The sequence below is a fragment of the Mustelus asterias genome, chromosome 6 (assembly GCF_964213995.1).
Source record: "Mustelus asterias chromosome 6, sMusAst1.hap1.1, whole genome shotgun sequence".
Lineage (NCBI taxonomy): Eukaryota > Metazoa > Chordata > Chondrichthyes > Carcharhiniformes > Triakidae > Mustelus > Mustelus asterias.
This window is the reverse complement of record NC_135806.1, coordinates 65,533,611-65,558,782: the sequence shown is the minus strand read 5'-3', so window position 1 is coordinate 65,558,782 and position 25,172 is coordinate 65,533,611. Positions and strand designations below refer to the sequence as shown.

At 46.0% G+C, this 25,172-nt stretch overlaps 1 protein-coding gene across 1 annotated transcript in view; it reads left to right on the top strand.

Moving 5' to 3' along the window:
• Positions 1-3,120: 3,120 nt before the first annotated feature.
• LOC144494666 (solute carrier family 28 member 3-like) overlaps positions 3,121-25,172 on the top strand; it is a 198,760-nt gene continuing 176,708 nt past the window's right edge. Inside the window, 4 exon segments of the mRNA XM_078213870.1 lie at positions 3,121-3,226; positions 5,904-6,017; positions 6,769-6,958; positions 9,845-9,989. Coding sequence (XP_078069996.1) covers positions 3,121-3,226; positions 5,904-6,017; positions 6,769-6,958; positions 9,845-9,989 — 555 coding nt within the window.

The following is a 25,172-nucleotide window of genomic DNA, read 5'->3' as shown; positions in this document are numbered from 1 at the left end:
TTAAACAACTCCGAGAAGTGGGAGGGTCTTCGTAAATCCGACCCGAGAGGCAGCACCTAGCATAGTTACAGAAGATCAGGCTTAAATCTTTGCAACTAGATTTATTCAGAAATGTCAAGCAGATGATCCATCACTGCTTGCTCCAATGTCACAGATACCAGTCTTCAACTAATCAACATGATTCACTTGATAGCCAGAAATGGCTGAATGCTGAATACCGTAAAGGCAACGGCCCTCAAACAACATCCTGGCTCTGGTGCTGAAGATATACGCTCCAGAACTAACTATGTCCCTAGCCTTGCTGTTCCAGAACACCTACAACACTAATGACTACCTGAAAACATCGATACCAGTCTTCAACTAATCAACATGATTCACTTGATAGCCAGAAATGGCTGAATGCTGAATACTGTAAACCCTAAAAATGGACAAATTGTGATGACATTGTGCCTTTAAGAAATGTATTTTAATCATGTTTCTCTGTAGGATTTTGTCAGCACTGTGTTGTCTGCAGCTGGTGTCCTCTAATTGTTACAGAAGCAATATAATGGATATCATGCTAATTTTAATCTGGACTAATGCAGGAACCTGTGGTTTTTAGTGCTTCTTGGGATTGCTGAGTGGAGCTTGATTGAGGATGATTGACAGGTCAGGTGATTTGCCTGGGGACAGCTGTTTTCTTTTACATAGCATTCTAATTTTATAGTTTCATTTCAGTTGCTGCCAGAAGCTGGTGGAAGATGGCACTGTCTGTCTTCCCTCTCCAGAGGCTTTCTGAAAGTTTCAAGACTGGGGAGCTCAGAGAATTGATCCAACATTCAAAGGACCAATTCACAGCAGGTGTTAAAAAGCTGCAAATCCAGCATCATGTGAGCATACTTGTTTCTGTGCCAAGTCTGGAGAAGGGTGTATGTCTGTGGGATGGTGTTTGATCGAGCACAACAGGGATAGTTAGTTGTTAGGAGCTGTACTGTGTCATGTTTAAATCTTGTAATTGATAAAGGTTATGTTAATAATTTTTGTTATATTTTAACTGTATTCTTAAATAAACTTTGTTTGACAAAAGCTTCCCAGTGGGTCACTTAAATTCTACCTGGAGTGAAACACCTTATGCTCACCCATGTCACAATCAAATGTAAAACTTAGGGTCTAGGCTAACTTTACAAAACGCCGTGGAGTTGCAGGCCTGGGTCTCAACCTAGTCCAAACAATTATTGTCCCATCAGTGTACACTCAGCTATTTGCAAAGTGATAGAAGATGTTGTCAACAGTGATGTCAAGTGATACTTGCTAATTAATAAGTGCTCCAAAGTCCTCAATTTCGGAACCACGAAAGCAGATCGGGTCCAGACTTTATACAATCGTGGCCCAAACTTAGCAAAAGAGCTATCCTCCAGAGATAAGGGAGAGTGACCACCCTTGATATCAAGGGTGATTTGTCAGTCAAGAAGCCAAGTAAAATTTAACTCGGTGGGAACGAAGGCAATAATCTCCACAGGATGACGTCATCTCCAGCATGAAGGAAGCTGGTTGTGGTTATTGGAAGCCAATCATTTCCGCCCCAGAGCATCGCTGCAGGAGTTCCCCAGGGTAAGGTCCTAGGTCCAGCCATGTTGGCTGGTGGGCTTTCTTAACTATAGCGTCGGCATGGAGGGACTAGGACAGGTGGTTGGTGATCTGAACACCTAGAAACTTGAAGCTCTTGACTTTTTCCATTTCATCCCAAGGGCATGTCCTCCACTACACTTCCTGAAGTCAATGACTATCTCCTTCACTTTACTGAAATTGAGGGGGAGATTATTTTCGTTGCACCAATTCACCAGATTCTCTATCTCTTTGCTGTACTCCATGACCAAAGGCATTTTAACATGTGTCTGTACCAGTCCAGATTTTTCCCCCTCCAGCTGTGCACTGTGATCCCCAAGGACTTGGAAAGCTTTTCCCCGTCCCCAGTGTAATACATCAAGAGCAACTCGATGAGTCTAAAAAAACAAATGGCTTTATTGCCAATGAACAAATAACTATATTTACTACAGGGTCAGATCAAATAACTATATGACTAAACATTACTTCTTCCAGGCTGCAACTGCAGACTCTTCCCTGCCTGGGATACATGGCCTTGCACTTGATTGGCTCAGCTTCTTGCAACAACACTCCATTGGGTCCTGTCCAACCAGGTGGCCCTTAGGGAACGTCCCTTTAAAGGAGCCATATTACCACACATCCCATGTAGTAATCCAGTGAACCTTTGCGAAGCCACCTTCAATTCTATGGGATATGTCCTGAACCATACCTTAAAACTGAGATGAGCAGGAACTACTTCTTGCATAGTGTGGTGAATTTGTGGAACTCACTGCCCCATGCGCGGTGGAGTCTCATTGAATTCAAGAGGGAACTAGACATATTTCTAATATTAAAAAAAAAGAGGGATATGGGGAACAAGTGAAGAGATAGATTTGGGACCAGGGAGAGATAAGCCATGATCTGATTGAATGGCGGAGCAGGCTTGAAGGGCTGAATTTGCCTACTTCTGCTCCTAATTTCTATGTTCCTATGTTCTATCATAATGTTTGAAATGAGGATGTTCGCTGATGATTGCACAGTATTCAGTTGCATTTGCAACTCCTCATGTAAGACCTGGGTGGGCAACATTCAGGCTTATGCTAATAAGTACCAGGTGAAATTTCTGTCAAAAAATGTATCCCTTTGACATTCAATCGCATTACTATTGCTGACTTTTCCACCATCGACGGACTGGGTTTGCCTTTGATCAGAAACTTAACTGAAGCTGATACATAAATACTGTGACTGCAAGAGTAGGTCAAATGCTGTGTGTTCTGAGGCAAGTAACGACAGGCAGACTGAACCAAGACATCCACAGACTGTAATGGCAGCATGCAGAGTGATCAAGTGCCAGTTGTACATTGAGGAACAGGAATCCCTTTATGTTGCTCCAGGTTTTTAGATTTACATGTAGAACACTGAATGCCACAAATACCTCATCAGTGACTGCTAGAACTCTAAAGTCAGCTGGTAACACTATAAATGAAATATTCTTTCATCTCAATTATCGAATTACATTGTCTGTGTGTGCTTGACAAAAAGAGTTTTTGTTAGTAGATGGATATATGTAAGAACAATTGTTACAAAAGCTTGTTTCTGGATAGAGCCAGCCACCTAAAGATTTCGGGATTTGGTGATTCCATCATCTCTGCCACCGCTACTGGTCTAAGCAATTGATGTAGTGTGCAGGTTTGAGCATTAGTCTCCTTGGAACCTTTTTCTGAATATCAAGACCTTATTAAAAACTCCAAACAAATAGTCTGGAAGGAGTGCCTGGGGCAAATGATTCTAATGTTCAAGTACAGTTGGGAGAGTCTGACTCTCTTGTGATACTGCCTAATGTGCCTAGCTTCTCTGGCTGTCTTCTCTTCCTCCAGAATATGCATCATATGAAGAACAAAGAAAATTACAGCACAGGAACAGGCCCTTCGGCCCTCCAAGCTGCCCAACTTAACTAAAACCCTCTACCCTTCCGGAGACCATATCCCTCTATTCCCATCCTATTCATGTATTTGTCAAGACGCCCCTTAAAAGTCACTACCGTATCCGCTTCCACTACCTCCCCCGGCAATGAGTTCCAGACACCCATATTCTCTGTGCAAAAAATCTGCCTCATACATCTCCTTTAAACCTTGCCCCTCGCACCTTAAACCTATGCCCCCTAGTAATTGACTCTTCCACCCTGGGAAAAAGCTTCTGACCATCCACTCTGTCCATGCCTCTCATAATCTTGTAGACTTCTATCAGGTCTCCCCTCAACCTCTGTCGCTCCAGTGAGAACAAACCAAATTTCTCCAACCTCTCCTCATATCTAATGCCCTCCATACCAGGCAGCATCCTGGTAAATCTTTTCTGTTCCCTCTCCAAAGCCTCCACATCCTTCTGGTAGTGTGGCGACCAGAATTGAACACTATATTCCAAGTGCGGCCTAACTAAGGTTCTATAAAGCTGCAACATGACTTGCCAATTTTTAAACTCAATACCCCGGCCGATGAAGGCAAGTATGCCGTATGCCTTCTTGACTACCTTCTCCACCTGCATTGCCACTTTCAGTGACTTGTGTACCTGTACACCCAGATCCCTCTGCCTATCAATACTCTTAAGGGTTCTGCCATTTACTGTATATTTCCTATTTGTATTAGACCTTACCAAAATACATTATCTCACGTTTGTCTGGATTAAACTCCATCTGCCATCTCTCCACCCAAATCTCCATCTGATGTATATCCTGCTGTATCCTCTGATGATCCTCATCGCTATCCGCAAATCCACCAACCTTTGTGTCGTCCGCAAACTTACTAATCAATCCTGTTACATTTTCCTCCAAATCATTTATATATGTTACAAACAGCAAAGGTCCCAGCACTGATCCCTGAGGAACTTCACTTGTCACAGCCTTCCATTCAGAAACACACCCTTCCACTGCTACCCTCTGTCTTCTTTGACCGAGCCAGTTTTGCATCCACCTTGCCAGCTCACCTCTGATCCCATGCGACTTCATCTTCTGCACCAGTCTGCCATAAGGGATTTTGTCAAAGGCCTTACTGAAGTCCATGTAGACAACATCCACTGCCCTACCCTCATCAATCATCTTTGTCACTTCCTTGGAAAACTCGATCAAGTTTGTAAGACACGACCTCCCCTTCACAAAACCATGTTGCCTCTCACTAATACGTCAACTTAATTCCAAGTGGGAATAAATCCTGTCTCGAAGAATCCTCTCCAATAATTTCCCTACCACTGATGTAAGGCTCACCGGCCTGTAATTACCTGGATTATTCTTGCTACTCTTCTTAAACAAAGGAACAACATTGGCTATTCTCCAATTCACTGGGACTTCCCCTGTATGTGGAGATGCCGGCGTTGGACTAGGGTAAACACAGTAAGAAGTCTAACAACACCAGGTTAAAGTCCAACAGGTTTATTTGGTAGCAAATGCCACAAAGTCCTTTGAATACTGACGCAAAGTACTCATTTAATACCTCACCCATTTCCTCTGGCTAAACCTGTTGGACTTTAACCTGGTGTTGTTAGACTTCTTACTGTACTTCTCCTGTAGCCAGTGAGGATACAACGATTTCTCTCAAGGCCCCAGCAATTTCCTCCCTTGCCTCTCTCAGTATTCTGGAGTATATCCCATCAGGCCCTGGGGACTTGTCTACCTTAATGCTTCTCAAGAACCCCAATACCACCTCCTTTTTGATCTCAACATGACTCAAACTATCTACACATCCTTTCCCAGACTCATCATCCACCAAGTCCTTCTCTTTGGTGAATACTGACGCAAAGTACTCATTTAATACCTCGCTCTGGCTCCACGCATAGATTCCCTCCCTTGTCCTTGAGTGGGCCACCCTCTCCCTGGCTACTCTCTTGCTCTTTATATATGTATAAAAAGCATTAGGATTTTCCTTAATCCTGCTGGCCAATGCTTTTTAATGACCCCTTTTAGCCCTTCTTACTCCTTGCTTAAGTTTCTTCCTACTTTCCTTGTATTCCACACTTGCTTCGTGTGTTCCCAGCCTCCTAGCTTTGACAAATGCTTCTTTTTTTTCTTTGACTAGGCTCACAATATCTCTCGTTATCCAAGGTTCCCAAAACTTGCCATACTTATCCTTCATCCTTGCAGGAATGTGCTGGTCCTGAATCCCTATCAACTTGCACTTGAAAGCCTCCCACATGCCAGATGTTGATTTGCCCTCAAACATCTGCCCCCAATCTACATTCTTCAGTTTCTGCCTAATATTGTTGTAATTAGCCTTGCCCCAATTTAGCCCCTTAACTTATGTAATGGGATTTCCATAGGGAACCTCATATTTAAACCTTTTGTCTAATTTTAGGAAATTCCTTTGAGAGGCCATCCACTCCAGTGGAAGGCAAAGGCAGAGCTCAGGCTTCCGCAGTTCAACAAAGGGGTAATTTTCAAAATTGCTCCATAAAACACAAGATTGCAGGTAAATGGCAACTTCCTTTTTATGAAGTTACTTCTGCCTTGATCAGCTAGCCCTGACAGTGAAGAGTATACATTGACAGGGCAGCTGGAAGACAATTACATAATAAAAGTAAAATACTGCAGATGCTGGAAATCTGAAGTGAAAACAAATTGCTGGAAAAGCTCAGCAGTTCTGAAGAAGAGTCATCTTGAACTCAAAACACTAACTTTGTTTCTCTCTCCACAGAGGCATAGTTACATTAATTAAGCTACTTTGGTTGTGGCTGAGCATGTGGTGTTGTCCACCATCGTACCAGAAATTTCCACGGATTAGAAATTGAGTAAAATCCCTGTTAATTTAGGGCAAACCCCAAATCCTGTCCCATGGTTTGGTGCTATACAGCCAGTTAAGTACTTCTGAAGTACTGTTGTAGGAAAATGCAGCAGCCAATTTTGACACAGCAATATTCCACAAACAGCGGTAGGTAAATGATTAGATATCTGTATTTGTGAAGTTGGTTGAGAATATATGTTGGTCAAGACAGTGGGGAAAATCACTTTTGAATATTTCACTTTGAAAAGTATAAAGGGATCTTGTACTCCATCTGAGGTGGGAAACAGTTAAACTTCTCATCTGAACGTCAGCACATCCAACAGTACAATACACCCTTGCAGCTGAAATGTCAGAATATGTGCTCAAGTATCTGGAGAGGGACTTGAATCCATAGTAGAGGTGTACACATATATTGAAAGTATTTTGTTTTTTTTTGCAGGCTACCTTTGCATGGTGCTCGCAGCATGCATTTTGCACTTTAATAGAGCCCTCGGACTTCTTGTGCTAACCCTGATTGGCATTTTCTTTTACATTTGGGATGGGCTTATTGAAAAGTATGGAGACAAAATTGTTGAGAGGTTTGCTGCCCATGATGGATTCTTCAGGCAGAAATTAAATCTATTCAAAATGTGAGTAAAGTAATCCAAGTAGATAACATTCACTGGCTCTCCTTTGTCTAACCTGCTCATTACCTTCTCATAGAATTCTAACAGTTTGTCAGGCACGACCTCCCCATGACAAAACCATGTTGACTTCATCCTGTTTTCCCATGCGCTTCCAAGTACTCCAAAATTATATCCTTAATAATGGACTGTAAAATCTTACCAACAACCAGGGTCAGGCTAACCGGCTTATAATTTCCCTTATTTTGCCTCCCTTCTTAAACAGGGGTTTTAAATTAGCAATTTTCCAGTCTTCTGGGACCATCCCTGACTCCTGAAAGATCACCACTAATGCCTCCAACAACCTCTTCAGCTATCTCCTTCAGAATTCTGGGGTGTAGTCCATCTAATCCAGGTGATTTATTCACCTTCAGACTTTTCAGCTCCCTAGCACCTTCTCCTTAGTAATGGCCACCACACTCAGCTCTGCCCCCTGACTCTTTTGAATTTTTGTTATGTTACTGATGTCTTCCACCATGAAGAATGACACAAAGTAGCTGCTCAGTTCCTCTGTCACTTCTTTGTTCATTCTGCAGGTCCGCAGGCTTTTCTCTGAAGTATCACTGGAGTCAACCTCCTTGGCCTGTGGAGCTGCCTCGCTTTCCTCAGCCTCCACTTGGTTTCCCCCCCTTACCAGAGCCAAGCTGTTTGCAGCGAACAACGACTGTGAGTGAAACTTGCTCTGGAGTATACCACATTGCTCCCCCAGATCAGTCAAGGCACCTGCAGCGCATCCTAAGCAGTTCGATGGTCCTATCCACTACCACGACTCCTATTGTATCTCTCCACGATTTCAGTTCTTGGATGATAGTGTGGGTCATCAGCCACCTCTTCAAGGGATAGCTCTTGTCACCCAGGAGTCATCCATCAAATCATGTTGGCGCCACGAACAGCCCTGATACCTGTGTGTGCCACAAAATGCAAGTATTGTCTGAGATCCAGAGTAATGGGTACAAACTTGGAGAATCTATCTGGTGGCCACAGACGATCTGAATATTCTTAATTCTTGCAAAAACTCCCAGCTCACCTGCTAGCACCTTGAAAGCCACATAAGTGCAATTTATTACACCCTGCATGTGGGGAGAACCCTGACACATCATATTGTCTCAGCCTGGCTGGCCTCGCCTGGCCGGTAATGGATGAATGTGCGGATGTCTGCAAAGATGGCATCAGTCAACAGCTAGATGCAACTGTGTGCAGCTGATTGAGAGATTTCACACACAGCCTTGAAAAGAACCGGAAGTTGAGGGCTTCAGTGACATTTGAAGCCACCAATGAGGGGTGTCCATCCATGCATTTGGAGGTATTTTGGGACTATCATGCCATATATGGCTATCACTGTGTTTCTGGAGAGGCATAGGCTCCTGTAGCACTAGACCTCAGGAAGTTGGAGGGCTGTGTGTACACTCTAGCTGTGGGGTAATTTTAAAAATTAATTTGCAGGATGTGGGCTTTGCTGGCTAGGCCAGTATTTATTGTCTATCCCTCCATTTCGGAGGGTATTTGAGAGTCAACCAAATTGCTGTGGATCTGGAGTCACATGTAGGTCAGACCAGGTAAGGATGGCAGATCTTCTTCCCTAAAGGACATTAGTGAACCAGATGGGTTTTTAACCATGGTTTCATGGTCATTATTAGACTTATAATTCCAGATTGTTATTGAATTCAGATTTCTGCATCTGCTGTGGATCTTGCTCTGGATTACTGGTCCACAGTGACAATACCACTATGCCTCCCCATCTGTGGTGTACCCACTTCACCACTGCCTCCCCATCTTGTACTTCCTGCTGACCTATGCCTCTCCTCTTAAAGGAGGTGCTGGGGTGCTGCCTGCATTCAACTGGCTTTCTCTCCCTCCTGTCCCTAGTGCCACCAGTAGAATACACTATCCCTATTAAATCAGATGCAGAGGAGCAATGCTTTTCAAATGAGGAATCATTGTTCTCCAATCCTCAGGGAAACCTTCCAAGTCGAACAATTGTTAAATTCAGGGACAACTTTATAGTCACACAGGGGCAAACTAGCAATAACAGTGTTGCTTCTCCATGGGCCTTTTATCCCACCTTTGGATGAGGAAATGCAAAGATACATGATAAACACCCACCTGTTGCCTGTGTGATGAGTGAAAATTGCATGGGCAGCATAAAATTGCTGTGCATTGGCTTGTTAAGCGTCTTAAAAGTCTTTTAGTTGTCGATGTGCATGGATCTGATTCGAGCATGTGGGCGCAAATCTCAATTGTGTGCGTATGCAATGACATCGCGAAGCACGCTTGATGTTATTTGATGAAATTTCATGTTTGGCCAGGTCAGTCATGCACTTGATCCCCGAAAGTAAAATTCTGGCCTTAGTTCTTAGGATGTGGGTGGTTTTGGCAAAGTCATGTTTTATTGTCCATCCTTGAGTTGCTCTGAGATGGTGACAACAAGCCTTTTTCTTGAACCGTTGTAGTATTTGTGGTGATGGTTATCTCAAAATAAAATTCCTGAATTTTGACCCATGTAATGAAGGAACAGTGATATATGTCCAAGTCAGGTTGGTGTATTACTTGAAAGGGAATTTTTCAGGTAATTCCAAAGTTATGAAAATGCTGGATAAACTCAGCAGGTCTGGCAACATCTGAGGAGAGGGAAAAGCAGAGTTAATGTTTCGAATCCGTATGACTCATCATCAGAGTTTATCTAACATTTTCTGTTATATTTCAGATTTCCAGCATCTCCAGTATTTTGACCTCAATTCCAAAGTAATGTTCAAGTCTGTTAGAATGGCTACAGTTTATTGCTTCCTTACAATGTAATAAAGTTGACCAAAATACTAAGACTTTGTCAAACTGTTACACTTTCTTTTACTTCAGAGCACTGTATGTGGCTGCATTTATATTTATTATACTTTGGCTTGCACTGGACACAGCCAAGCAAGGTGCAAACCAGCTGATTTCCTTTGTGGGACTTCTACTGTTCATTATCCTTTTGTTCATCTTCTCCAAATACCCAGATAAGGTAAATTCAGTACATTTTTATTTATTAGTCACAAGTAGGCTTACATTAACACTGCAATGAAGTTACTGTGAAAAGTTTTTGCATTATTTGTCAATTGTACCAAGTAACCAGAAAGTAGTTTTTGCAAATAGTCATGAATTATTCCCTTTAGTTTTGTTCTTTGTTTTGGGTCATGTATGTTCAAATCATGTTTGAAAAACAAAACCGTTGAACTGGTGACGTTTTATACTTAATATTAAGATGCCGGTGCTGAGAGCTGAAACATATGTTCCCCCATTGTTAGTAACAGTTACTCGGAGTAATCGTTAACTTTCCTATCAGGGAGTTAATTAGGCTGTTACGCAACCTGCGCAATTTTAATTCTATTGAAATCAGTAGACCAGATTTCAGGCATCTTCTACAATTTTTGGGGAATCCATTATGCCAGGATACCATCCAGCCAGTGAGGTTGAAAAATGATCCTCACCATTTTAAGGCATTTCTGAATCAAGTTAGTCAGGGGAAGAGTGCAACTACTGACGTGAATCCTGCATGATACGTTGCCTCCCTTACCAGTGTAAAAGGAAGGAAAAGGACTGTAACCACCTTTGGTTTGCTCCAGGGGCATGCATAAAGTGAGTATAAGAATAGTAGAACAAACCTGATTAACCTGTGACTGGTGAAAAGGTGATTCCTGAGACATCGGGGCCAATTGTGGGTAGGAGGGACCTGTTCAAGGTCGTCAGGTTGCACGTCAACAGAGATGGTACAACTGTGCACATGGGAGATTAGCTAGTATTGTGGAGAGGGATTTAAACTAATTTAGCAGAAGAAGGCCATCAGAACGGAATACCCTGAAATGAGAAGGGAAACGAGGTACAGGAGGATTGGGAAAAGCAAATAACTCTAGAGTAAAGAATAGTTTAGAACTATGGAGCTTTTATAGGGGGCAAATGCTTGACAGTCTAAGATGCATTTAGAGTGCATGTATACAAATGCAGGGAGCATGGTAAACATCAGATTACAAGAAATAGGAGTAGGCCATTTGGCTCATTGTGCTTGTTCTGTCATTCAGTAGGATTATGGCTGATCTGATCTGGCCGGAACTCTACTTTGCTGCTTGTCCTCCATATCCCTTGATGTCATAGAGTTTTACAGTACAGTAGGAAGCCCTTCGGCCCATTGTGTCTGCACCAACCATCAAGCATGTATCTAATCCTTTTTTCCAGCACTTAGTCCGTGGCCTTGTATGCTAAGGCATTTCAAGTGCTCATCTAAATGCTTCTTAAATGTTGTGAAGGTTCCTGCCTGTACCACCCTTTCAGGTAGTTCCAGATTCCCATTACCCTCTGGATGAAAAAGATTTTCCTCAAATCCCCTCTAAATCTTCTGCCCCTTACCTTAAATCTGTGCCCTCCTGACTAAGGGAAAAAATGTTTCCTATCTAGATCCCTCATAATTTTGTACATCTCAGTGATGTCCACCCTACCTTTCTTGGCCAGAAGGAGAACAACCATAGCTTAACCAGCCTCTCTTCATAGCTGAAACACCCCAATCCAGACAACATCCTGATGAATCTCCTCTGCACCTTTTCTGGTGCAGTCACATCCTTCCTATTGTTTGGCAATCAGAACTGCACATAGTAGTCTAGCTGTGACCTAATGAGTGCTTTATGCAGCTTCATCACAACCTCCCTACTCTTATATTCAATGCCTTAACTAATAAAGGCAAATATCCCTTATGTCTTCTTAACCACCTTATCTACCTGTCCTACTGCCTTCAGGGATCTTTGGTCATGTGCCCCAAGGTCCCTCTGGTCCTCTGTACTTCCTAGCATCCTATCATTCATTATGTATTCCCTTGCTAGTTAGTCCTCCCAAAATGCATCACTTCACAATTTTCAGGATTATGTTCCATTTGCTACTGTTCTGTTCATCTGATCAGCTCGTCTATATCGTCCTGCAATCTTAGGCTTTTCTCCTCATTATTTACCACATCACCAATAGTTGTTTCATCTGCGAACTTACTGATCATACCTCCCACCTTTCCTTCTGGATCATTAATGTACACTACAAACAGCAAGGGATCCAGCACCAATCCCTGCAGTACACCACTGGACGCAAGCTTCCAGTCACAAAAGCAACCTTCGACCATCAACCTCTGCCTGCAGCCACAAAGCCAATTTTGGATCCAATTTGCCAAATTGTCCTGGATCCCATGGGCTCTTAGTTTCTTGATCAGTCTCCCATGCGGCAACTTGTCAAAAACCTTATTGAAGTCCATGTAGACTACATTAACTGCACTGCCCAAACCTAGTCACCTCGGAAAATTCAACTAAATTTGTTAGACATGACCTCCCCTTGACAAAACTATGCTGACTACCCTTGATTAAGCCTTGCCTCTCCAATGGGAGATTAATTCTATTCCTCAGAATTTTTTTCCAATAATTTTCCTAACACATGTTAGACTCATTGGCCTGTAATTAACTGTTGTTTCCCTACCTCCCTTCTTAAATAATGGTAGCATATTAGCTGTCCTCCAGTCCTCTGGTACATCTTCTGCTACGACATCTCCTCCGGAGCCTTCAACATGTCATTGATGAAGACGAACGCCTCGCCAAGGCCATCCCCACACCCCCACTTCTTGCCTTCAAACAACCGCACAACCTCAAACAGACCATTGTTCGCAGCAAGCTACCCAGCCTGCAGGAGAACAGTGACCACGGCACCACACAACCCTGCCACAGCAACCTCTGCAAGATGTGCCGGATCATCAACACGGATGCAATCATCTTGCACGAGAACACCATCCACCAGGTACACGGTACATACTCTTGCAACTCGGCCAACGTTGTCTACCTGTTACGCTGCAGGAAAGGATGTCCCGAGGCATGGTACATTGGGGAAACCATGCCGACGCTACGACAACGGATGAATGAACACCGCTCGACAATCACCAGGCAAGACCTTCCTGTTGGGGAGCACTTCAGCGGTCACGGGCATTCAGCCTCTGATCTCCGGGTAAGTGTTCTCCAAGGCGGCCTTCAGAGTCGCTGAGCAGAGACTGATAGCCAGGTTCCGCACACATGAGGACGGCCTCAACCGGGATATTGGGTTCATGTTACACTATCTGTAACCCCCACAACCTGCCTGGATGTGCAAAATCTCACTAGCTGTCCTGTCTGGAGACAATACACATCTCTTTAACCTGTGCTTAATGCTCCCTCCACTCACATTGTCTGTACCTTTAAGACTTGATTAGCTGTAAAGACTCACATTCCAATCATTATTCATGTAAATTGAGTTTGTGTCTTTGTGCCCTGTTTGTGATCAGAACTCCCACCCACCTGACGAAGGAACAGCCTGTTCTGAAAGCTAGTGGCTTTTGCTACCAAATAAACCTGTTGGACTTTAACCTGGTGTTGTGAGACTTCTTACTGTGTTTACCCCAGTCCAACGCCGGCATCTCCACATCACCTCTTCTGTGGCCAGAGAAGATTTGAAAATTAGCATCAGAGCCTCTGCAACCTCCTTCCTTGACTCACACAGCAGTCTAGGATACGTTTGGGGCTGTGGATCTATTTCCACTTTTAAGCCAGCTAAAACTGCTAACACCTTCTCCCTCTCAATGCTGATCTGTTCAATCATATCATAGTCCCTCTCCCTGCTTCCTATACCTGCATTATCATTCTGCATAGTGAACATAGATGCAAAGTACTCATTTAATACTCCACCTTGTGCCTTTTGGCTCCCTCCACAGACATATTGCCACTTTGGTCCCTATTCGGCCCTACTCTTTTTCTGGTTACCTGCTTGCCCTTAATATACTTATAGAACACTTTGGGATTTTCCTTTATTTAGCCAGCCAGTGTTTCTACATGTCCCGTCTTAGCTCTTTTTTATTTTTAAGTACCTCCCAGCACTTTTTATACCCCTTTTGGGCATCCACTGTTTTGAGCCCCCTGTATCTGCCATAAGTCTCCCTTTTTTCCCTTCTCCAGTCCTGTACATAGCTTGACATTCAGGGTTCTCTGGATTTTTTGGCTCTACCCTTTACCTTTATAGAAACATGTTGGCTGTGCACTTTCTCTCTTTCCTTTTTGAATAACTCCCACTACTCTGATTTGGATATTATACAAGTAGCTGCTCCAGTCCACCTTGGCCACATCCCAACACGCTAATTTTTTAGCACGGTGGGCCAGGAGGATCGCATGTGGGCCGATTAGCGGGATGCACACATGGGTTCCAAACACGAGCGCATCTCTGAGCGCCGGATATCCAGCGCGTAAGTGATTTTAATCTTTTTAAATCTTATTTTAATGCCTTTGCGGGCCTGGGATTGAAATCCCGTGCCTGCTAGCATCTCCCACCCTCTCAGTGCAGTTTCACTCCAGCGGGGTTCAGACGAGCTCCCCACCTTCAGGGAACTAGCGGGAGACCCACTCAAGTGAAGGGGGGGGCAATCAAGGCCCCCCAGGGGGTCAGGTGGCAGAGGGTGTTGGCCCTTTGGGCATGGGCACCCTGGCAGTGCCAGCCGGTGCCCCTGGCACTGCCCAAGAGGCAAAGTGCCCATGCCCAGTGGGGCACCTTGGCAGTGCCAAGGGGTAGGGCTGAGGGGGCGGGACTTAGGAGTGGGCAGTCCCACTGTCACTCTGCATTGGGATCGATCAGGGCTGGAGAGAGGCCAGAAATCAGGGCGAACTGGAGGTCTACCTCCCATGGGGGGGTGGGTGAGGGATCTGCCGGAGGGGTGGGGGTGGCTGCCAGGGTGGGGGGGCTAGAGATTGGGGTGCTCCACGACGGGAGGGGGGGGGGGAATGGTTGTGGGGCCATGATCAGGCCATGGGGGTGTCGGGAGGGGCAGCACTGCAGGAGTCCTGGGCTGGCCAGCAAACTGCAGGCTGACAGTTCGTGGCCACTGCACATGCGCAGAGGCCTGGAACTTTCAGACTCCGCCTTGAATAGACCCCACCCCCCGAGCTTTTAATGATATTCATGATTGTGACCTCTGCATTGCACAGAGTGTGGGAAATTCTAGTGTGCACTCCCACTGAAAAACCAATCGTGATTTACACCAGTTTTCCCACAAATTCAGCACTTAGAACTTTTTTGGGAGAATCGCCCCTGTGTTCCCCAATTCAGAGCCTTCATTTCAGGTTCATCTTTGCCTTTTTCCATAACTAACATAAATCTTACCGAGTTATGGCCATTATCACTGAAATGCTTCCCGACTGGCACTTCTACCAGCTGCCCGGTTTCATTCCCTAAAATTAAGTCCTCTCTTGTAGGACTTTCAACATGCTGGCTCAAAAAACTCTCCTGGATGCACGTTAAGAATTGCACTCTCTATAAGCCTGTCACACTTTTCCAATTAATATTGAGGAAGTTGAAATCCTCATCACTTCTCTGAAATTTGCCTACATATATGCTCTTCTCCCACTCTCTGACTGTTTGGGAGCCTATAGTACATTCCTGACAACATGATTGTACCCCTTTTGCTTTTAAGTTCCACCCATATGGCCTCCATTGAGGAGCCTGCTAAGATATCATCCCTCCTCACTGCAAAGGTTGACTCCTTGATCAATATTGTGACACTACCTCCTCCTGTCTTGCCTGAAGATTCTGTATTCCAGAATGTTGAACTACCAATCTTGCCTCTCCCTCAACCATGTCTCTGTGATAGCAATAATATCTTATTCCCATGTATTTATCAATGCCCTCAATTCATCTGCCTTACCCTTAAGACCCCTGTATTAAAATAAATGTCATCCAGCCTTGCTATATTCCCTTGTCCCTTAACATATCTATGTTTAGTCTGCCATGGGATGTCTTTGTCTAACTTAAGTGTATTCAATGATATGGCCTTCACTACTCTCTGGATGAGAATTATAAAGAGCAACAATCCTCTGAGGACACAAATTCCTCCTTATCTGTCTTGAAAGGGAGAGCCCTTATTTTTAAGCTGTGTTCCCTTGTTCTAGGTTCCCCATCAAAGGGGAACATTCTCTCAGCAGCTACCCTGTTAAGAAGGTACCCTCAGAAGCTTATGTTTGGATAAGATTACCTCTCATTCTTCTAGATTCCAATGAGTATATGCCCAATCTGCTCAATATTTCCTCATAAGGCATTCCTTTCATTTACAAATCAACTCAGTGAACCTACTCTGAACTGCTTATAATGCAAGTGTATCCCTTTTTAAAGTAAGGAGACCAACTCTACATTACTCTAGTAGTCTCAGCAATGCCCTGTACAGTTGCAGCAAGACTTCCCTATTTCTGTAATCCAACCCCCTTGCAATAAAGGCAACATGTTATTTGTCTTCCTAATTACCTGCTGTACCTGCATGCTACCTTTTAGTAATTTAAGCACAAGGGCAGGCAGATCACTTTGTACCACAAGATTCTGCAGTCTCTCTGCAATTAAATAATCTGCCTTTTTGTTTTATTTTGGGGTTTTCTATTTCTTTTAAATTATTCTTCAAGGATGTGGCCATCACTATCAAGATCAGAATTTGTTACCTGTCCCAAGTTGCCCCTGAACTGAGTGACTTGCTAGCCCATTTCGGGTCATTTCTATACTTGCCAAGCAAATTTCTTGCAAATGTGCCTACAATGCAACTATTCCCTTCAACCAAGTCATTAATGTAGATTGTAAATAGTTGAGTCTGCTGCACTGATCCTTGGGCACTCCACTTGTTATAGTTTGCCAACTTGAAAATGATCCACTTAACCTGACTCTTTCTTGTAATCCAGCCAATCCTCTATTTATTAATATATCACCTCCAACACCATCTGCTCTTGTGTCATGTTATTAAATGTCTTTGGAAATCCAAACACACTACATCTGGTGTATTTGGACCTAATTCCCCTTCAGCTCCCCTACTTGTGAAGTTCTCAAAGAACTATTCAATTTTCCTTTCAAAAAATCATGTTGACTCTACCTGATTCTATTATTATTTTCTAAATGCCGTGCGAATGTCTGTCATAATTAGTTCAACATTTTCCCAATGGCAGATGTTAGTCTAATTGATGTATAGTTTCCTCCTTTCTGTCTCCTATTCTTGAATAATGATGTTACCTTTTTGGTTTTCCAAGCTTCTATGGTATTTCCACAATCTAGGAAATTTTGGATGATTACAACCAACACATCCAGTTTCCCTGCAACAACTCGCTTTAAAGTCCTAGGATGCAGGTCTGCAGGTCATTAGGTCTTTAGTCCCATTAATTTTCCTTGTACTTTTTATCCAGTGATCATGATTGTTTTAACTTCTTCCCTTCTTTGTGCCCCCTGCTCATCTACTATTCTGCGGGTGTTTTTTGTGTTTTCCACTCTGAAGCCAACTACATAGAATTGACAAGCTGCAGGCTTAAGTTGCCACATGGGATTGTAAAATCCTGACACAGTCTTCCTCTGGCACACGGTCACACATCCCCCTTCCTCTCCCCCCTCACACAGTCACCCCACTCCCTCTCCCCCCTTACACAGTCACCCCCCTCCCTGTCCAACCTCACACAGTCACCCCCCTCCCTATCCAACCTCACACATTCATTCCCCTCCCTTTCTCACACGGTCACCTCCCCTCCCCCTCACACGGTCACCCCCCCCTCCCCCTCACACGGTCACCCCCCCCTCCCCCTCACACGGTCACCCACCCCTCCCCCTCACACGGTCACCCACCCCTCCCCCTCACACGGTCACCCACCCCTCCCCCTCACACGGTCACCCACCCCTCCCCCTCACACGGTCACCCACCCCTCCCCCTCACACGGTCACCCACCCCTCCCCCTCACACGGTCACCCACCCCTCCCCCTCACACGGTCACCCACCCCTCCCCCTCACACGGTCACCCACCCCTCCCCCTCACACGGTCACCCACCCCTCCCCCTCACACGGTCACCCACCCCTCCCCCTCACACGGTCACCCACCCCTCCCCCTCACACGGTCACCCACCCCTCCCCCTCACACGGTCACCCACCCCTCCCCCTCACACGGTCACCCACCCCTCCCCCTCACACGGTCACCCACCCCTCCCCCTCACACGGTCACCCACCCCTCCCCCTCACACGGTCACCCACCCCTCCCCCTCACACGGTCACCCACCCCTCCCCCTCACACGGTCACCCACCCCTCCCCCTCACACGGTCACCCACCCCTCCCCCTCACACGGTCACCCACCCCTCCCCCTCACACGGTCACCCACCCCTCCCCCTCACACGGTCGCCCCCCCACTCTCTCACACGGTCGCCCCTCCACTCTCTCACACGGTCACCCCCCCCTGCTCTCTCACACGGTCATCCCCCCCGCCCCCCACTCTCCCACATGGTCGCCCCCCCCCCCCACTCTCTCACATGGTCACCCCCCCACCCCACTCTCTCACATGGTCACCCTCCCCCCCCACTCTCTCACACGGTCATCATCCCACCCCCCACTCTCCCACATGGTCGCCCCCCCCCCCCCCCCCCACTCTCTCACATGGTCACCCCCCCCCTCCACTCTCTCACATGGTCACCCCCCCCCCCCCACTCTCTCACATGGTCACCCCCCCCCCCAACTCTCTCACACGGTCACCCCCACCCCCTCACACGGCCACCCCCACCCTTCCACTGTCAGGCGGTCCATACCCTCCTTCACAAGGTCTCTCCCCCTAACGGGTTCACCCCCCTCACAGAATCACTCCTCTCCTCTCCCCGCCCCCCCCCCCCCCCCCCCCCCCCCCCCCCCCACTGACACAGCCAAACCTCCCCCCATGCATGATCACCCTACCCCCCCTCTCCACGTCACCTTACCGCCTCTCGCCCACATGGTCTCCCTCCCCCTTCTCGCCCACGCAGTCTACCCTTCCCCCCCCTCTCGCCTACATGGTCACCCTCCCTCCTCTCACCCACGCAGTCACCCTCCCTCCTCTCACCCACGCAGTCACCCTCCCTCCTCTCACCCACGCAGTCACCCTCCCTCCTCTCGCCCACTCAGTCACCCTCCCTCCTCTCGCCCAAGCAGTTTCCCTCCCTTCCTCTCACCCACGCGGTGTCCCTCCGTCCTCTCGTTCACACGGTCACCCTCCCTCCTCTCGGTCACACGGTCTACTCTTCCTCCTCCTCCCTCTCGCTCACGCTGTCTACCCTCCCCCTTCCTCCCTCTCACTCACGCTGTCTACCCTCCCCCTTCCTCCCTCTCGCTCACGCGGTCTACCCTTCCCCCTCCCCCCCTCGCTCTTGCAGTCTACCCTCACCCCTGCACCCTCTCGCTCACACGGTCTACCCTCCCCTCTCTTGCGATCTACCCCCGCCCCCCCCTCCATGCACATGGCCAGCCACACTCCGCCTCCCTGCCCATGAGGCTCTCTCTCTGGAGGACCCCCCACTGCTCTGAGGCCTGCTCTGGAATGAAGCCCCACTCAGAGGTTCGCTCTGTAATGCACCCCCCTCAGAGGCCTGCCTTGGACAATGCTTTTAGGAAGGGAGTTCCTGGATTTTGACCCAGCAATGGTGAAATAACGGTGATATATTGCCAAGTCAGGATATTGAGTGACTTGGAGGGGAACCTCCAGTTGGTAGTGTTCCCAACCATCTGCTGCCCTTGTCCTTCTAGATCTGTGTTTTTCAAACTTTTTTTCCCAGGTCCCTCTTTTGCCAACTGGCCAACCTTTGGGACCTGTGCCACATTCACCTAATATCACAGATGAGTCTGCATGGTCTTCATGATCTCACTCCAATCGGGGCAATGCGCATATCAGGTGCAGAGTTCAGCCAGTTCATGTGTGCAGTCTTCACCTTTGTGAGAACAGAAAATCCCACCTTGCACATGTAGGTCGTCAGGAAGGGCAATAGCAACAAGATGCTTGATTTACTGAACACTGGATATTCCTGGGAGATGCTAATCCAGAAGGATGACAACCTCATGGATTTATGCTGTGTTTTTAATGTGCTGTCACATGTCAGGTGCAGCAACTCAGTCTCTTCATTCGGAGTCAGCTGTAAGTTAATAACTGACTCTGAGCTCTCAAACTCAGAAGGACTTTTCACCCACCTCTTTTGACAGTTCCCTCACTAACACTGTTTTCTTCCATGTGCCATAGCAGTGTGGGGAACATGTAGTAGTTTTGGCTTTTTACTCGCATTTGCCAAACTTTCGATGACTTTTCGATGACTTGGCTACTAGCCAAGTTCCGCACACATGAGGACAGCCTCAACCGGGATATTGGGTTCATGTCACACTATTTGTAATCCCCATAGCCTGCCTGGACCTGCAGAGTTTCACTGGCTATCCTGTCTGGAGACAATACACATCTTTTTAGCCTGTCTTGATGCTCTCTCCACTCACATTGTTTGTATCTTAAAGACTTGATTAGCTGTAAGTATTCGCATTCCAACCATTATTCATGTAAATTGAGTCTGTGTCTTTATATGCCCTGTTTGTGAACAGAATTCCCACTCACCTGAAGAAGGGGCTTAGGGCTCCAAAAGCTTGTGTGGCTTTTGCTACCAAATAAACCTATTGGACTTTAACCTGGTGTTGTTAAACTTCTTACTGTATCTAACAGGAAGCAGAGAGTTGGAATAAATGGGTGCTTTTCTGGTTGGCAGTTGGTGACCAGTGGCGTGCCGCAGGGATCGGTGCTGGGGTCTCAACTGTTTACCATTTACATAGATGATCTGGAGGAGGGGACTGAGTGTAGGGTATCAAAGTTTGCTGATGACATGAAGATGAGTGGGAAAGCGGAAAGTCTGCAGAGAGATTTGGATAGGCTGAGCGAGTGGGCGAGGATCTGGCAGATGGAATATAACATTGGCAAATGTGAGGTTATCCACTTTGGAAGAAATAATAGTAAATTGGAATATTATTTAAATGGAGAAAAATTACATCATGCTACTGTGCAGAGGGACCTGGGGGTCTTTGAGCTCGAATCGCAAAAACTCAGTCTGCAGGTGCAGCAGGTGATCAAGAAGGCGAATGAAATGTTGGTCTTTATGGCGAGGGGGATAGAATATAAAAGCAGGGAGGTCTTGCTGCAATTATACAAGGCACTGGTGAGGCCACAACTGGAGTACTGTGTGCAGTTTTGGTCCCCTTATTTGCAAAAGGATATATTGGCCTTGGAGGGAGTGCAGAGAGGGTTCACCAGGTTGATACCGGAGATGAGAGGTGTAGCTTATGAGGAGAGATTGAACAGATTGGGTCTGTACTCATTGGAGTTTAGAAGGCTGAGGGGTGATCTTATAGAGACATATAAGATAATGAAGGGGCTGGATAGGGTAGAGGTAGAGAGATTCTTTCCACTTAGAAGGGAAACCAGAACTCGAGGGCACAGCCTCAAAATAAGTGGGGGTCGGTTCAGAACAGAGTTGAGGGGGAACTTCTTCTCTTAGAGGGTAGTGAATCTCTGGAATTCTCTGCCCATTGAAGTGGTGGAGGATACCTCGTTGAATATGTTTAAATCACGGGTAGATAGATTTCTGATCGATAAGGGATATGGGGAGTAGGCGGGTAAGTGGAACTGATTCGCTTCAGATCAGCCATGATCTTGTTGAATGGCAGGGCAGGCTCGAGGGGCTAGATGGCCCACTCCTGCTCCTATTTCTTATGTTTTTTAACCCTCTCCACTCCAGAATCAACCAAGTGAATCTCCTCTGCACCCCGTCCAGTGCCTGTATATCTATTCTCAAGTAAGGAGACCAAAACTGTACACAGTACTCCAGGTGTGGCCTCACCAGCACCTTATACAGCTGCAACATTACCTCCCTGTTTTTAAACTCCATCCCTCTAGCAATGAAGGACAAAATTCCATTTGCTTTTTTAAACCACAACATATCCTCAAAAAATTCATTGTGCCAAACATATCTAAACGCCATTATTTCCCAGCATTTAACACACAGGGCTTTGCATCCTACTTTGTGTTGCCACAATTAACAAACCATATGTTAAGAAATCGTCTTTATACTGCTCTGTGCCTGATTTTAGTTTCTTCTTTATATACTGTTCACCGGAGGCCCTGACGTTCTGGACAGAGCAAACAGTAGTACTGCATTGTCCATTTGTGGACTCTCCGGAGCAGCTGTCTCTCGGAGATTCCAATGTGAGATCCTGGCCAGTTGGTACACTGGCTATTAGAGTCTATGTCAGTCTCTTTCTTGTCACGAAACAATCCATGACCACAGTTTTCCTGCCTAGCTCACAAGTGAAAGAAGCTTACCTCCAAGTGAATTTGTGCCAAAAGCACGTATGTGCAGGGTGCACTGACCTGCTCACTGTTGCCTCTTATGATCAAAACCTACTATTATGTTTATTTCAACCCTTGATGCACAGAAGTTGGCAGCTCCAACCAGAAGATGTTACAAAATCTCTTCCTACTTGAAATGCACACATGATGGTCTCAGTGCTTCATTCTATCCATCCCCCATATGGCTTGTTAACATAATTGAGTAAAATGTTGAGGCACTGGGGTTTGGCTGCATTTATAGAGTAGTGTCCAGTTCCTGACACTCAAGTCTGGCGATCTTTGAGGAACACCATGATTCTTTTTACACCCACTCAATGGTTGCGACCTCCACTTTGGCCTGTGCTAGATGGTAGCCGTCGTGGATTTGGGAGGTGCTGTCTAAGGATCCTTGGTGAGTTTGTACAGTGCATCTTGTAGATGGTGCATACTGCTGCCATTGTTTGTCAGTGGTGGAGGGAGTGATTGTTTGTAAAAGGGGTGCCAATCAAGTGGGTTGTCCTGGATGGTGTTGAATTCTCAAGCGGTTGCGTACAATTCTGCTGCTGGTGAAGGCCCAGAGCGCCTCATGGATGCCCAATCTCAAGTTGAAGTCTATGGTAGTACTACACAACACAATGGAGGGCATCCTTAATGTAAAGATGGAATTTTGTCTTCAGAGGACTGTGTGGTGATCACTGTTACCGATATTGCCATGGACAGATGCTTCTGTGGCAGGCAGATTTGGTAAGGCTGAGGTCAAATATTTTTTTCCCTCTTGTTGGTTCCCTCACTACCTGCCTCAGTTCCAGTCTAGTAGCTATGTCATTTAGGACCAGGCCACTCTTCTTGATGGACATTGTAGTCCCCTACACAGAGTACAATCTGCGCTCTTGCTACCCTAAGTGCTTCCTACAAGTGGTGTTCAACATGGAGGAGTAATGATTCATTAGCTGAGGGAGGACCATACATGGTAATCAGCAGGAGATTTCCTTGCCCAAGTATGACAATCCATGGGAGTTCTTGGAGCCCAGAGTTGATGCTGAAGACTCCCAGGGCAATTCATTCCCTCCAGTATACCACTGTGCTGCCACCTCTGCGAGGCCTGACCTGTTGGTGGGACAGGACACAGATGTGGAATTGCCGGCATTGGACTGGGGTAAACACAGTATGAAGTTTAACAACACCAGGTTAAAGTCCAACAGGTTTATTTGGTAGCAAAAGCCACACAAGCTTTCGGAGCCCCAAGCCCCTTCAAGTGAGTCAAGAAGGGGCTTGGGGCTCCAAAAGCTTGTGTGGCTTTTGCTACCAAATAAACCTGTTGAACTTTAACCTGGTGTTGTTAAACTTCTTACTGACAGGACACACCCAGGGATAGTGATGGTGTTGTCTTGGACATTGTAAAGAATGATTCTGTGAGTATGACTACGTCAGGCTGTTGCTTGACTAATCTGTGAGACAACCCTCCCAATTTTGGCACAGCCCCCAGATGTTAGTCAGGATAACTTTGCAGAATCAACAGAGCTAGGTTTTGCTGCTGTCTTTTCTGGTGCCTAGGTCGATGCCGGATGGTCTGTCTGGTTTTGTTCTTTCATATTGTCTTTGAAGCGGTTGAATGCAATTGAGTGGCTTGGTAGGCCATTTCAAATGGCATTTATGAGTCAACCACATTGTTGTGGATCTGGAGTCACAAGTAGGCCAGACCGGGTAAGGACAGCAGATTTCCTTCCTTAAAGGACATTAGTGAACCTAATAGTTTGATACTATCTTTAACCTTTCCAGTTCGACACAAATGGTCTGCTCATCTCTTGGATTTTTTCTTACTCGTTGGAATGTGTATTCTAAAATATCCTCTTAAAGATTTGCCATTACACCTCTATTGGCCTATCCATTATTTTGATTTGCTAATTCACTTTAGCCAGCTGTGTTCATGTTCTCATATTTGCTGTTATTTAAATTTGATAACATAGGGGATGACCTTATCAAAAGAATTCTAAGTCCAGGACGGGTTTGAAAATGGGAGAGTTTCTCATTCATTTTCTGGGCGAGCTCAAATCTGCGATCTTATCCACCTAGAGTAAAAAAACAATGAACAGAAACAGTTTCTTGTCTGCAGAGGTAGGTGGCAGGGCTTAAGTCACCCAAACACTGGCTGAGAACAGTAGAGGTATGCAGGCCTCTAGCTGCAGAGGCCTGTCAGCGAGCCTCACAAATAGCAACACCCCCTGCCCCCCCCGCCCCCCCACCCCTGCTACCGTGGAAGCCCGTGGCCTACCATGACCCCACTTGGACCGATTGACTGCCTGACCACCCTGTCATCGTCAGCTCGACCCCCACCCCCGCTCCCCCCATGGCCAGCCCCGATGCACAGTGACAACGGGTCCCTCCCCACTCCCCCCGTCCCAGTCTGGCCCTGCCCCCAGTAGGACCTGGCTGGCACTGCCAGGGATGATAACATCCTGGACTCATTATTAATTCAATGCAAAATCGATTTAAATATAATTTAAATAAATTATTCAGCCTTGCACTGGAAATGGGCACGAGGCTCACCTAGCTGTTTATCTGGTGCCAATAAGTTTGTGAGAGGTGAGAAATTGGGCATGAACCTGATTTCTTGGCTCTTGTGCGATTTTACCGGCTCATTCCATCCATCGGCCGGTAGAGCGCAACGGTAAGATCACTCCCATAATCTCAGACCAACTCCTCTCTCCTTCAAAATGAATGTAAAATTTAATAGTTTTATGGTTGCTGCTACTCGGGCGTCTTCTCTCTGAGATCATTAATTAATCCCATCTCATTACACAGGTCTAGTATGGCCTGCTCTCTGGCTCCGGAACATGCTGTTCTAAGAAACTATCCCAGAATATATTTTTTCAATTACTCATCAAGGCTACCTTTGCCCATCTGACTTTTCCAGTCTATATGTATGTTAAGACCTCCCATAATTATTGCTGTGCTTTTCTGACAATTTTCTGCTATCAAAGGCCGCTTCTATGGATAGAAATGATCA